Below are 13,781 nucleotides of genomic sequence, written 5' to 3'. Positions count from 1 at the left end.
TTTATATTGCAGATAAAACTGTTAGGTGCCTACATGGATGAGCTTGGAAAGACCGCCTGAACAGCTGTCTATATTGGACCTGTGGAGTGAACCGACGTATTATGTCAATTAAATTATATGTCTCATGATATTGTATTAATCAGAAGAGAAACATTGCGCAAGAGATTAGTTATCAAAGAAAATCTGTGTTGCTAGATGCAAGAACTAAGATACATATGTATTTATAAAAAATGAATGTTTCTTTTTGCTTTATGATGATTTAAATATATATATATATATATATATTGATTGATTATGGTGCGTTTTTTAAAATAAATAACTTAAAAAGTTACACCCATTGACTTGTTAATAATAAAGAGAGTGCAAGAAGCAAAAGCCCTCTCCTCGTGGTCAGAAACCACAGTTTATATTCCTTTGCTATTGCATTATATACTGTGGAGAACGGGCACAATTGTGTTCATAAGTAATGATTACCTGTTAAATGGTTAATTATACTGCACTTCAAATTTTCAAAACTCAGAACAAAATCTGAAAAGCAACAATATATATAGTTTCATCCAATATTTGTTTACTTTAAAAAATGTAACAAATGACAGTAAATATTAATAATACATACCTTACTAAATATAGTAACAAATTTGTACAGTTTTTCATGCCATTATCACCGTTGCGGGGCCATTATAAATATTCGGCCCTAGGGCCGATTATTTATAATCAGCCCTCAGAATGTGTGCGCGTGACGTTCAACTGGAAATTGTTCTACTCACCGAAGTTGTGTAATAACCATGTTTATTTTCTTAAAGTTTAATTTGCTTGAATGACGAATTAAAATTCTGGACACATTTCTTCATTGCCATCCATCTTTTCCATTTTAAAGCACTGGATGTAAGCAGGCAATTCTTTGTGGATAGACATTCTTTGATCGACTGACAAAGGAACGACTTATTCATCAAAGAAATTACCCTTTTAATTCAACATCGATTTCCTTCGAACAGTTAAAGAACAATTCACGGACACTTCTTAAATTTAATCCATCAATTGTTCAACAAAACATCGCATTATTCGAGTACATTCGACATTTTAACGAAATCAAAAATGCAGTCTCACCAGTTTCATTCCAGTTTTATATCCCAACACTGTTATTCACATTCATAATATTATAATAATCCATCGTTAACACATACACTAATCATTAAAAAATATTTAAATGTAAAATAAAAACACTCCAAATTGTTGTTGTCCTTAAATCAAAAGTGTCTAGCTAGTTTAGTCATTTAAAAATTGCGTAATCAATTCAATGAAATATATAAATACAGAAAGCTGGTTCTTCATAAAATTTAGTGAAGGACCTAAATAGTATGATTTTATGACTCAAAACCTGTGCCCATCTATAAAAGTAAGATATATATTATAGACGTTAATACACGGCTGAGCCGGGCCGGGCCGGGCAGTGATAATCGGCCCCAGGTTGCAAACGGCCTAAGGGCCGTTATGCTCACTGTGGGCCGATTATCACAGCCTGGCCCGGCTCAGCCGTGTATTATCTTCTAACAAATTCTAACACTACATGTGACTTGTTTTCTATAGACAAACAAGGAAATCAAGTGTGGGTTATTCTGTAATAATTATGGGCGGAGCTAAATGTTTTGAAAATAGTTCGAAAAAATAAAGAAAATATTGCAGTAAAATGCACGTGCTAAAACCCGCCCTAAAAGAAATGTATTAAATGTAGCATGTTTATAAATGCAATTAAACAACAAATTGTATATTTGGTGATAAGTGGCATAACCACGCCTACGAAGAATGTTATTTGTTAGGAAATGTAATTAAGAAAACATTTTGTAGCATGTCAGCTTTTCAGTAGCATCAATAAACGTGACGTCTTTTAGTTTCTGCGATTTTTGTTATCAATAAAAGTGATAAATGTCATTTGCAAAATATTTATAAATGAAAAAGACATCATATGTTTGTACAATTTAATGACGTCACTAAATAGTAATCTTTGTACCAAGAAGGGAGGAGTATTGAAAAATATAGGTCACGTCCAAAAGCTTGAACCAAATCAATCAGAATCATTTTAGAATCAAATAATATTTTTCTATGATGGTTTGTTGTCGAATAACCCACAGAAAGGAGTATAGATGCGTTTTATCAAATCACTCGTGCTTCGCACTCATGATTTAATTCCTACGCATCTATACTCCTTACTGTGGGTTATTCTACAACAAACCAGGATAGAAAAATATTATTTCTTAAACGAACTTTGCAAACATTGTAACTGTTTTGAAAATGGATGATTTGATTGGTTGAATACTCGTGAAGAATATGAGATGGAAACAAATGAGATGTGTCAGTTATTATTTATTAATAAAAACGTGTGCGATCCAAATCTCCTAAGGTCAAACAGGAAGGATAGGGTATTTGACATTACGCGGGTAAATGCTCACTGATATCTCTGATGGACATGTGTCGTTTAACAAGTAAAAAAACTTACTGTATTTTATTGGTTAAGATGGACCTATGGAATATGTCTGTGAATTTGTTTGTAACCCAACCAGTGGTTTCAAACATTTTCACATAAGATTTCTTAAGTTTTCAATTGAAAGTTATTATTTTCAATGATATATTAACTAACATGTATTCCATTTACAAATTGTGGTTAAAAGAAAGTCACCAAATAACATGCATAAGGATAACTTTAAAGAATGTATGTATTGAGAGGTAATTGTGAACTTAGATTATTATAATATTTATGACCAATGTGTTTGACATATCAATTGTATATTAATTCAAATCAGTGGTAAATGTTGTCCTGGTAAATGACAACATATCTCCATTAAACATGAGCTGACAAGGTCAGCAATGTTAATATTCTAGTAATTGGTGACATCACAAACACATCCTTCAGGATACAAAAAATACTGGTATAAAACATGCAGGCATAACTCCTCAGTTTATAATGAAATGATGAGTACATGAATACATATGAACAAATATTTGATATCCAGCAACATGTCACCTCATGACTCCTTGTATAGCATTGAAGTTCATAGCCAAAATATCATTGAGCTTCGCTTTGTGTAAAAAAGAGGTTTAATGCATGTGCAAAAAGTGTTGTCCCAGATTAGCCTGTGCAGTCTGCACAGGCTAATCAGGGATGACAATTTCACTTTTATGAAACTATTCGCTTAAAGAAAGTCTCTTCTTAGCAAAAAATCTAATTTAGGCAGAAAGTGTCATCCTATAATAGCCTGTGCAGTCTGCACAGGCTAATTTGGGAGAACACTTTATGCACATGCATTAAACACTCATGTCACAGAATAAGGCTCAATTGTATGTAAAATACACAGAAAAAGAAAGGATCAACAACAATTTCTTTAATTAGTACTTTAACAAGAAGCGTGTGTACTGAATAGTATTCTGGCAGATATTGTCAATAGCCCAATGGCCATGCTGCGTTTGAAGATCACTTCTTACACAATTTTAACATCTTGTTCTTCTTAATGATAGTTCAGTAAATATTTTATGAAGTCACAACAGTCGGTAAGGTAAGTTTATTCAGACTCAGATTCTTCTTATAACATTGCAAGCTACAAAGCGAAACACCAGTTTTAGAACAAGAGTACTTCTTGTCATTTTTACAGCCTTTGACAGCACACTTTGCTTTAGGTGGAGGTTTTTCAGCCTTCTGTGCCTCTAAGGGAAACTTAATGTCCTGAGGTACAGAGATCGTAATGGACTGGACAGTGTTCAAATAGGTCACTTTGGGATGATCTTTCTTCATCCCAGCTCTGGCCTGAAAGGTCAATGTTAATGAATTCATCATCTCTACAAAACTGGAAATAACAGTATTAACAATTAAGAAAATATGCACAAACAAGAAGCAAAACTGTTATATGATATTGACATGGTAAATTAACTATATGCCCATCTGCAACGCGTGAATTCAGTGCAGAAATACCATTCATTTTAATTATTAAAAAATGAGAGTGACCTTGACCTTTGGGCACAGGGTATAGGCATTTAGTGCTTCATTGATTTCCTCTCATAGGGTAAGGTGTGTTATTAAACATTCCTGTTAATAGAATGTTATAGTCTGCAGAAGCTGCATTAAGCCCATATTTTGATAACTGAAGTATGACCCTGACCATCTGGACGTGCGGCATAAGTTCTACACTGATTACAAAATGGTAAAATGTGTAGTAAGTTATAATTTTTAAGCACTTTAGTCAGATGTAATAAGGTGTCACAGTCTGCAGCAGTATGCGTTTGTGAAGGTAGCTTATATGCAGGCCTTCCTTGCAATGTTAATTAAAAGAGCACCGCATACCGGGTGCCACGCTCGGCTGCGGGTGCAGTTTTTAATAAATGAAAGCTTGTCAGAATGTTTTTTTTTAATTTTTTTTTAGAGGTCACAGTGACCTTGACCTTTGACCTAGTGACCCAAAAATGGGTGTGGCATGTAGAACTCATCAAGGTGCAGCTACATGTAAAGTTTCAAAGTTGTAGGTTGAAGCACTTTGATGTAAGAGCCAACGTTCAAAACCTTAAGAAAATGTAAAGGTTTTAGCACGACGTGGACGTTGGACGGTGGACGACGAGCTGGCTATGACAATACCTCGGGTTTTCTCCGAAAACAGCCGAGCTAAAAATTAGCTAAATATATTGGTAAAAAATATAATTTATAATTGTTCATCCTTAAATTTACATTTACTATACAACTGCTACAGATATTCAACTTGAAATATCTCTTAAGTCATCATATAAGGTGACTGACAGAACATGTACATTTAAATATCAAAGTGGAAAAATAGTCCAGCGCACTTTCTTGGGGCAGCTCTCATTGATTATGCAGTAAGTATAGTAAAGTTGTCTATAAAATTGCAAACTAACTGTCTTGACAAGATGCATCATGCAATAATTTGACCTTGAACCTCTCTGTGTGATTTTGATCTCCGAGAGACAAAGACAGATTTTGTCATCTAAACATGCTGTACACTTGTGGTAAGTTACCAGAAGTTTTGCTACCAAATGTTACCGATGACTTTTGAACTTGGTACATGAGTCATATAAATGGCAAACTTTCCTGCATGGGTAACAATTGTCGTAAGTAATTTGATAATTTGATGAATAATGATTTCTAGGTCTGAACCTGGATTTCTTTTTCAACATGCGCTCTATCTTGCAATAATGTGATGTTCCCTCAAGAAAGTGGCATGTTTCAATATGTGTAAAAATGATATAAGCTTACCTTAGCAGCACCTTTTAGTTTGTTGTCTTGTTTCTTTAGCAATCTGTCAATAGTTTGTTTCTGAAAATATCAAAATTCATTATTTAAAATCTTATTTTTTGCAGACAAATTAACTAAATATTTTTAATTATAATGTATTATTATTTATAATGTATAATTACATTTGAATTTGAATAGGAAAGCTTCAGCACAACTGTGCATACAATAATTTTGAATCTGGTTGATTATTTTTTAATTGTATGAAGACCACCCTGTAACATATACTTCCTATTACAGACATATGCACAATTTTGGATTTCCTTACAACAACAATACATTCAAACACTGGAAAAGAGGCACTTTCAACTAGTCACAACCCTGGAAATAATGTTCAAGACTGATCTATCAGAGCTTTGTATGCTGATACCTTGTCCTTTTCTCTTTTTTCCTGAGCCATTATTTTCCGTTTGTTGGCTCTCTGTTCTCGCCTCTTTAGCTGCTCTTCAGTAAGTTCGACCTGTCGGTAACCTAAAGAAACATCCAAACCAGCATTAATCGTTTTTTTCTACCTTACAGCATAACTATGAAACAGGAATACTTTATTTGTACATTAATAGATCATGCAATACATCTCATCACCCTTTTATTATAAAAGTAGCTATTGTTTAATGCAAACATGGAATTTGTAGTTATGTGGAATCCTGTTTTACAGTACAGTATCTCAAAATAGCATGACATTACACTTCACCAAGTGGATATTTAGGTCACAGTATATGGCATCCCTTAAAGTCATACTATACCTGTGGGCAGCTGCAACAGTTCATGTTCTTGCGTTCCATGCTTCAAGGCTCGCTAAAATAACAAATTTAGAGATCTTAAGCCCTAATAATAAGTAGGCAAACAGTGCTTTAGCCGCATACTGCATTATCTGGCTAGGAGTCTTGCACAAACATACTTAACTAATGCTATCATATCAAGTATGAGCAGTAAATCAGATGAGCTGACCTATACTGGCTGAATGGTAATTCAATTAAAGGGGCCTTTTCACAGATTGTGGTTATGGAAGTTTGTCATTAAATGCTTTATATTGATAAATGTAAACATTGGATCTAAAAAGCTCCAGTAACAAATCAAGAATAAAATTTAAAAAAGAAAAAAAAAGTAATCCTCAACCCGGCTCGAACCACTGACCCCTGGAGTCCTGGAGTAAAAGTCTGCCACTTAGACCACTCGGCAATCCGTGCTCATACAATGAAGGACTCAATTTATACTTTATATAAGCAATCCTTGTAGTTTCACAAAATGTAATGACAATCACAGATCTCTCAAAATTATTCAATTGTCGTGCGTTGCAACGCTTTATTATATTCAGGTTTTTTAAATCGTCAAAAGATGCATATAATGGCTATTTTAGAGCATGGTAAATGTTCAGTATTACTGTTTCCTCCCAAATATCATAACTAAAACGAAAATTTTCGAATCTGAAACAACTTTTTTAATTTTGTCAATTTACCAAAACTTAAAAAGGCCCCTTTAACAACAACAATTACACATACATAACATTTATTTGTCTAGACATTGTACGAAGTAAAGTGTATTCATTTATAAAAACTCACAACTGTAAACAACCATAACTCAAGAACGAATATGTTATAATTAAAAAATTATGTAACCAATCACCACTACCTATCTTACAGTAAACATGAAAATGCAAATTTTACAATTCTGTTAAGCTTTGAATAAACACCGCAAAACTAAATATCAATCCTTAATTCTCGCCCATACCTGTCTAGCTGTCATGAGAGATGGGTCTTTCTTTCCCTTGCTTATCTCCCCATAGTCATCAAGCTCTCCTTTTTCCAGGGCTGACAGCCATTCCTTTTCCTCATCTGATGTGTCGTCTCCAGCTTTCTTCGTTTTCTCGTATGGATCAAAATCGTTGTCGTCTTCTTCTTCTTCTTCTGTGAGTGCGGAAAAATAGAAACTACTTAGTATTTCAAAATAACAAATCATGCATGCTATTCAATTAACATTTTGTGTGCGCAAAATGTTTGTTCAACTGTCAATAAACAAAAAGAAGTCAAACTGTAAAAGATTTTTTTGGACCATGTTTCAACCAAATAATTTTCACTTTCCTCACGTCTCAAAAATGTTTTTATTTACAGATTAGCAAAAACTCAAATTGTATTTTATTGTGATAAACTATTTGTCCTGTTTTTTTTAATAATAGAGCAAACATTATTACAAACTTTACTTTGTTACTTTATCCCTTTCCCACTCAAAAGCAAAGTGAATATGGCTATGTTCAAACAGCATAAAACCAGAACAGACTGTGAGTAACTCGCAGTCTGTTCAACAGTATCTAAGGCCTAAGGAAATGAAGCCTTTACAACTTGAATAAAGGTCTTTAACTAAACGTATCTTACTAAGGGACTACAAATGCGTCAAAATATGTATCTACACTTAAGTGGTAAAGGGATATACAAACAAGACAGCCTGAAAGGCCCAAAGTCGCTCACTCGAGATAAAAAGAAATGACCTGTTCTTTGCAGCCCAAGATATCAATGAAACACAATAATGTTCTAACCAAGTTTCATGAAGAATGAACAACAAATGGCCCCCTGGCGGCCATGTTTTTTTTTAACAGACCTGAACCATTTTTGAACTCTTCCAAGATATGTCCAAATTTCATGAAGATAATGTGTCTTCTAGACTGTTCACATGTTTTTCACTTTACACATATAAAGAAAACTGCCTCACCATCTGGTGCCCATGTTTTTCCACTTATCACGACCATTTTCAAACTCGTCCGAGACATCCACATAGCTAATGTTTTGACAAAATTTCATGATGATTATGCAAAAAATGTGACTTCTAGAGTGTTCACAAGCTTTTTTACTATATAAATATAAGGAAAAAGACCCCCCCCTGGCGGCCATGTTTTTTTACCGATCCAAACCATTTTCGAACTCAACTGTCGTATCCAGGTGTGGTATTGCGGTCTTGTTTGCTTACGCAAGTGAACCGGTCACGGGATGGTTACGGGTAATGTTACTTTGTGAGCACTTATGTAATGCGGAAATATTTATTCGACAAACGCTTATTTCCGGTCAGGATGACACCGCTGATTGGTTGTAATTCAATTAACTAAAGGTATTGCCGTTTACTTAAATATAATTTTATAAACATATTATTCAACAGTAGGCTGTTTTACACTAAACAATTTAGAAATATGAAAATGTATCGATTTTATATTTCATTTCATTAATATTGTGTATCATTCATTACCGTTTTATTTTCAATTTTCTGACATCGTTTTAATATGATTAAACTTGATAAATGAACTCTGCAAATAAGAAAGGTAAATCTTGACTTTGAAGGTTATTCTGATTCTGATTTCTATCTCTAGAAACTTATAATTGAAATTGTTTCTTTATTGTTTTCATATGTGTTAACATATCTTAAATATGATTATATAAAGTGAATTATTATGGAATCTTGTTTTGATATGAAGTTCCCATTTAAATTACATATTTTTTGTTAATTGTTAAAAACATGCATTTAATACTCCTTCTGTGAAATAAAATATATCAAACACTTCAACTAGCTTGTATGACTGACCACTGATATTAACATCTGGCATAGAGACAGTGAGAGGGTAACTAAGTACCTAGGAATCATGATTCTGTTAGTCTGTGGTCATTATCAATTTTTTTAGGGCAACTCATGCTGGTTTTCAAACTGTATCAGACACTACCTGGCTAAGAAAGCTGAGTGGTAAAAAGTTACACACTGCAATGATCAATATCTGCAGGGAATTTCTCAAAGATGGCTTATCAGTAATAGTTCCCATTATAGATTAATTTGCTACAAAATGATAACAAATGTGACAAAACAATAAGAACAGATTAACACAAGAAATTACAACTTAGCCAAAAATGTCATTATACTAGAAAAATATGCATTTTGAAGTCTTTACCCTTTAAGTGTTTTGAAACCAAGGGGTCTAACAAATTCTAGAGCAGAAGTAACAAGAAATATCTTTAAAAAGATATACGGCGTTGATTGTGGTTGCAGTTAATGAAAGGTAAAGACTTCAATGAATGAGATCAAAGATTGCGAATGTCTTTTTCTGTGCAGTTCTTAGCTGCAGCAAACGCAGTACGGGATGATACGCGGAGTTTTCGTGGCTTATTTTACATTATTACATATTGCTGGTCATAAACGTATAGATACAAAACAGAAAACCAAAAGAAGAATGGAAGTGAAATTAAAACATATGAGTCAATCGGCCACACGCGAAGTATCCGTACATATTTTAAATATTTATACGCGCGTTCTTCGAACAAACCTGTTTTAGTGGTTTGTCTGGCGTTGCTATTTGATTCGATTATTAACAGTATCGAGAATCATTGCGCTCATCAGAGACGTAGATAACATGTTGTGGCATGTTATCTACGTCTCTGCGCTCATGCTTAATTCATTAGTCAATATGATGGCATAATTCTTGTTAAATTAATTAAAAATAATATTTATCATGGTATTGTTGTAAAACACATTAAGAATCTATTATTGACATACCATATGATATCGCTGGATATCTTCATTTAACATCTGTCTGGTCCATAGAAAATTCCAGTTCACCTAGTTCACGCTTTAGCGTCTTTATTATGTAACGATTATTTTCCTGGCCGCGAACTCCGATCAGCACAAAGGGTAGAGACACAGCGATGACCTGTATGTAAACTCTGACATTCACACACAGTGGCCGCAAATTGACCCGATATACCTCACGAGTTGAAATGCAATGCATTAAAGTGAGTCTTCGCTTTCACTGCTCTCTATACTTTAACATGTTAACATGTTGACAGGAATATGGAAGTTAGTACTAAATATGAGAACATAGCCTTTAAGTGCAAAAGTTCTAGCGCTGAAAATCTTCTGAAAATAAAAGGTGGACGCACAAACTGTATTGATGTCGAGATTGAGTGTAAAACTGTTCTATCTATTAAGCCTTTTCATTAGATATAAAATTGTTTCATGCTGAACAGGCAGTAAAACAGTGTTACAAAGACGCGGACATGTTTCCAATGTTCTGGTCGTATTCTAAAATCAGCCAATGCAGTCAATGAAGTGTATTCATCTGTACTTGGCCGCGGGAAGTTTTATTTGAATTCTATTGGACGCTAACAAAGGTCAGGCTAAGGTGAAAAGCTGGCGTATACAGCTAACGCCGAAAAATAGATTGGGAAACATGACTCAGCAGGTTAAACAAGGGAGATAGATACTGCAAAATTGTGTACATGTTGTCTTTCTTTCAGCTATCTCTTAGTTGATAGGCTTACCATAAGTAATAATGACTAAAACAGTTATGTTAATTATGAAAATTCTGTGTTATGAAAAATTAAAAAATATAGTTAATGGTACATAATAATGACATAATAAAACCAAACTTTACTACACAGGAAACAAATGTTCTGACCAAAGTTCATGAAGATTGGGCAACTGAATTAAATAAATAATTTTAAAGAGGTTATGAATTAATGGTGTTTTTCAAGCAAAGGCTACCATTTTTAAACTCATCCAAGATATCATTGGGACAAATCATCTGAGCAAGTGTCATGAAGATTGGACAATAAATGTGGCCTCTAGAGTGTTAACAAGGTTTTACTATAGCCATATAAGGAAAAATGCCCCGCCCCCTGGCGGCCATGTTTTTCAACCCACCGGCATCATTTTCGAACTCGTCCAAGATATTATTGGGATTAATCTTCTGACCAAATTTCATGAAGATTGGGCAATAAATGTGGTCTCTAGAGTCTTAACAAGATTTTACAATAGCCATATAAGAAAAAATGCCCCGCCCCTTGGCAGCCATGTTTTTCAAGCAAACGTAACCATTTTCAACTCATTCAAGATATCATTAAGACCAATCTTCTGACCAAATTTCATGAAGATTGGACAATAAATGTTGCCTCTAGAGGGTGAACAAGGCCAATGTTGACGTCACACAACGGACGACGGACGACAAACAAAAGGCGATCACAAAAGCTCACCATGAGCACGTTGTGCTCAGGTGAGCTAAAAAGTACAACTTAACCACAGTCTTACCCCAAGGCTGATCATCAGTCACATTCACACGTGTTTCTGTGGGCTCTGATGTCACAGACACAATGCTGCAAGGAAGTTTATGGGATTTTTGAAGCACATATACAGTTGTATGTCACTTCATTAATATTGTGTTGCAGGTACTCACCAATATAATTTAAAATTAATTAATTGTATACCGTAATAACTCTATGTTTTCGGACACTCTAAGTTTTCGGACTCCCCTTTTTTTAGCAAAAATAATTATTTTTCACGACTCTTAATTTTCGGACACACGAGTTTTCGTCCATAATTAATGTCTCTAAGTTTTCGGACAGTATATTTTACAGCGCTATTTTGCCAAATTTCGGTTCTGTTTCGATATCTAATGACACTTCGATCATGGGGTTTTACAACCAGATTAACATCATAAAACACAGCAGGTGCATGCTGAGGGCAACGGACCATTACATTTGCGTTTTGGGTGGATAACCTTGTAAACCGGTATTAAATAATGGTTTCGCCCGATAGCATTTGAATTGATGCCGATAGCATTTGAATTGATGCCGTTTTAAGGAAGCAGTATGTTTAATATTATATATCTTTGTTCCATTTAATTTCAGGTAAGAGGTAGCAAAGCTGTGTGGTTGTATTTATTGAAAAGCAGAGAACGAAGAGTACAACACAATAAATTATTGCACATTTATTAATTGCTTTTATTTCAATTTACTGGTAATATTAGACCAATATTACTTAACGCTTCAAAGTGTGATGCACCCTATTACAAGTTTTACGAACAATGGAAGGTGTTAGACAACAACTATCGGAAATGAACAAACAAAGAATTCATATTTTCCTTTTTTATTGCGTAAATTACAGGTTCATACTAGCGAGTATCGGTACATCACATGCTCATCTTTGAACTCGTTGTACAAAGTACAACCTTGAAGTAACTTTCTGTAAAATAAATTAAACATTTAAATTAATTTAAAATGCAGCGCAAACATATATGAATGTAATTTATACTATACTGCATGGTATTTTACAAGCACGTGCTAATATCGGTAGTCGTCGATACAATTGACGCTATTTTCGGACACTTTAATTTTCGACTCTAAGTTTTCGGACACCGGTATTTTTTTAATATTTTTCGTATCTAAGTTTTCGGACACGAAAAAAAAACAATTATTTTTAAGTGTCTGAAAACATAGAGTAATTACGGTACATAAAGTAAGATCAGCTCTGTTTATTATTTTATATGTCATGTACAAAACTTTCTAACATTTTTAACAAACAAAACTGCAGGTATAAATCTAAATCCTGATTGTCATGGTTTACTCAACATGTTTAAATATGCTGCCTATGCTTACTTTTTTGTTCCAATAGACTCTGCACCAAGTTTAAACTTCAGTTTTAAAGATGTCTTTGGTGAGGTCATCCCACTTTCATCTTCATCTTCTGTAGCGCGCTTCTTGTGTTTTTTCTTGTGCTTCTTGTGTTTCTTGTGACTGATTCCTGGGGACTGGATTTCAGATGAAGAATCTACAACATATTGTAGATTCTATAATCAACATCTTAATTTCCCAATATCTGAAACTGAAAGCCAGTTCAATATGGGAACTGGATTTGTGGGGAAAAAAGCTTTTTGCATTTGTAACATGACCAAAATAGCGTCTAAAAACATTAAAACGACATGCTCACTGTAACAAATTTATAGTAATAAATTAAAGAGGGAAAATCTGGGTGTAAAGTTAAATAAGCGCAGAGACGTAGATAACATCTACGTCTCTGATAAGAGTCACGAAAAAAAGATGGTTACAGCCATACAGGGTACTTTGATATTAGGGTACGAACGCACAACTGCTAAACAAGCCACTTTCTACAAACAATATATGTGAAATCATTATTTAATCGATAATTCAACATGCGTTTTTACAATCAATAAGCTTGCTTTTAGGTTAAGAATCTACCATATTCATCCACTATCTCACTGTGTGTCTGCTTTCGTTTCCCCATTTTTGGTACAAATTTGAGGTACGAATACCCAATTAATCTTTTATTTGTGATTATTACACTTAAGGCGACAGATAACTAAACTAATGGACATACTGGTACAAAAGATGGTATCGTTAAACATTTTTTCTAATATTCATATGAATTGCACTTACCGATCGAACAGTTAGGCTTCATCAATTTCCCAAAACGCCACTCGATCAAAATCACAGTGACATTCACATCAAAATATATTTATGGTTATCATTTGAACATCGATCTTTATACGTCAATAAAAATAACAGAGACGTAGATAACAGTAGTTATCTACGTCTCTGATCGTACGATCTTGTGTAATCACATAAACTTGAAACAAAAAAGAAAAAAGGTATACTTTTTTTTTATAACATGCCAACTCTATAAATCAATTGTAAGTCATAAATGAATTTCCGACATTTAACATGAACATAAC

At 33.9% G+C, this 13,781-nt stretch overlaps 2 protein-coding genes across 4 annotated transcripts in view; one reads left to right on the top strand and one right to left on the bottom strand.

Annotated features, from left to right (window-relative positions):
• The window catches only part of LOC127870035 (cytosolic non-specific dipeptidase-like), a 41,078-nt gene extending 40,747 nt beyond the window's left edge, over positions 1-331 (top strand). The window contains exon 13 of the mRNA XM_052412699.1: positions 13-331. Coding sequence (XP_052268659.1) covers positions 13-60 — 48 coding nt within the window. The 3' untranslated portion in view covers positions 61-331. The remainder of the gene's footprint in view (positions 1-12) is intronic.
• A 681-nt stretch (positions 332-1,012) lies between these two features.
• On the bottom strand, positions 1,013-13,572 carry LOC127870127 (INO80 complex subunit B-like). Of its 3 annotated transcripts, none has more exons than XM_052412800.1 (8): positions 13,486-13,572; positions 12,688-12,859; positions 11,342-11,406; positions 7,016-7,191; positions 6,031-6,082; positions 5,658-5,758; positions 5,252-5,311; positions 1,013-3,796 (listed from the first exon to the last, which is right to left on the bottom strand). In XM_052412800.1, exons 1-8 carry the CDS (start codon positions 13,505-13,507, stop codon positions 3,524-3,526), a joined length of 921 nt encoding a protein of 306 aa, XP_052268760.1. In that variant the 5' UTR covers positions 13,508-13,572; the 3' UTR covers positions 1,013-3,523. The 3 variants fall into 3 exon arrangements, with proteins under 3 accessions (XP_052268760.1, XP_052268754.1, XP_052268746.1); XM_052412794.1 differs by lacking the exon at positions 13,486-13,572 and adding an exon at positions 13,309-13,397; XM_052412786.1 differs by lacking the exon at positions 13,486-13,572 and adding an exon at positions 13,288-13,396.
• Between the last annotated feature and the right edge of the window lie 209 nt (positions 13,573-13,781).

Source organism: Dreissena polymorpha, chromosome 1, assembly GCF_020536995.1.
Source record: "Dreissena polymorpha isolate Duluth1 chromosome 1, UMN_Dpol_1.0, whole genome shotgun sequence".
Taxonomy (NCBI): Eukaryota; Metazoa; Mollusca; class Bivalvia; order Myida; family Dreissenidae; genus Dreissena; species Dreissena polymorpha.
Note: the sequence above shows the minus strand (reverse complement) of the source record. Positions and strands in the feature narration are given on the sequence as shown.

What these genes read in the sequence shown, in the direction of transcription:
- LOC127870127 (XM_052412786.1), bottom strand. Translation starts at nt 13,333, where the DNA reads ATGGGGAAACGAAAGCAGACACACAGTGAGATAGTGGATGAATATG. An exon ending in GACTGATGATCAGCCTTGGG is followed by an intron (nt 7,192 to 11,341) that starts GTAAGACTGTGG and finishes CCGCACTCACAG; the next exon opens with AAGAAGAAGAAGAAGACGAC. An exon ending in CTCTCATGACAGCTAGACAG is followed by an intron (nt 6,083 to 7,015) that starts GTATGGGCGAGA and finishes TTGTTATTTTAG; the next exon opens with CGAGCCTTGAAGCATGGAAC.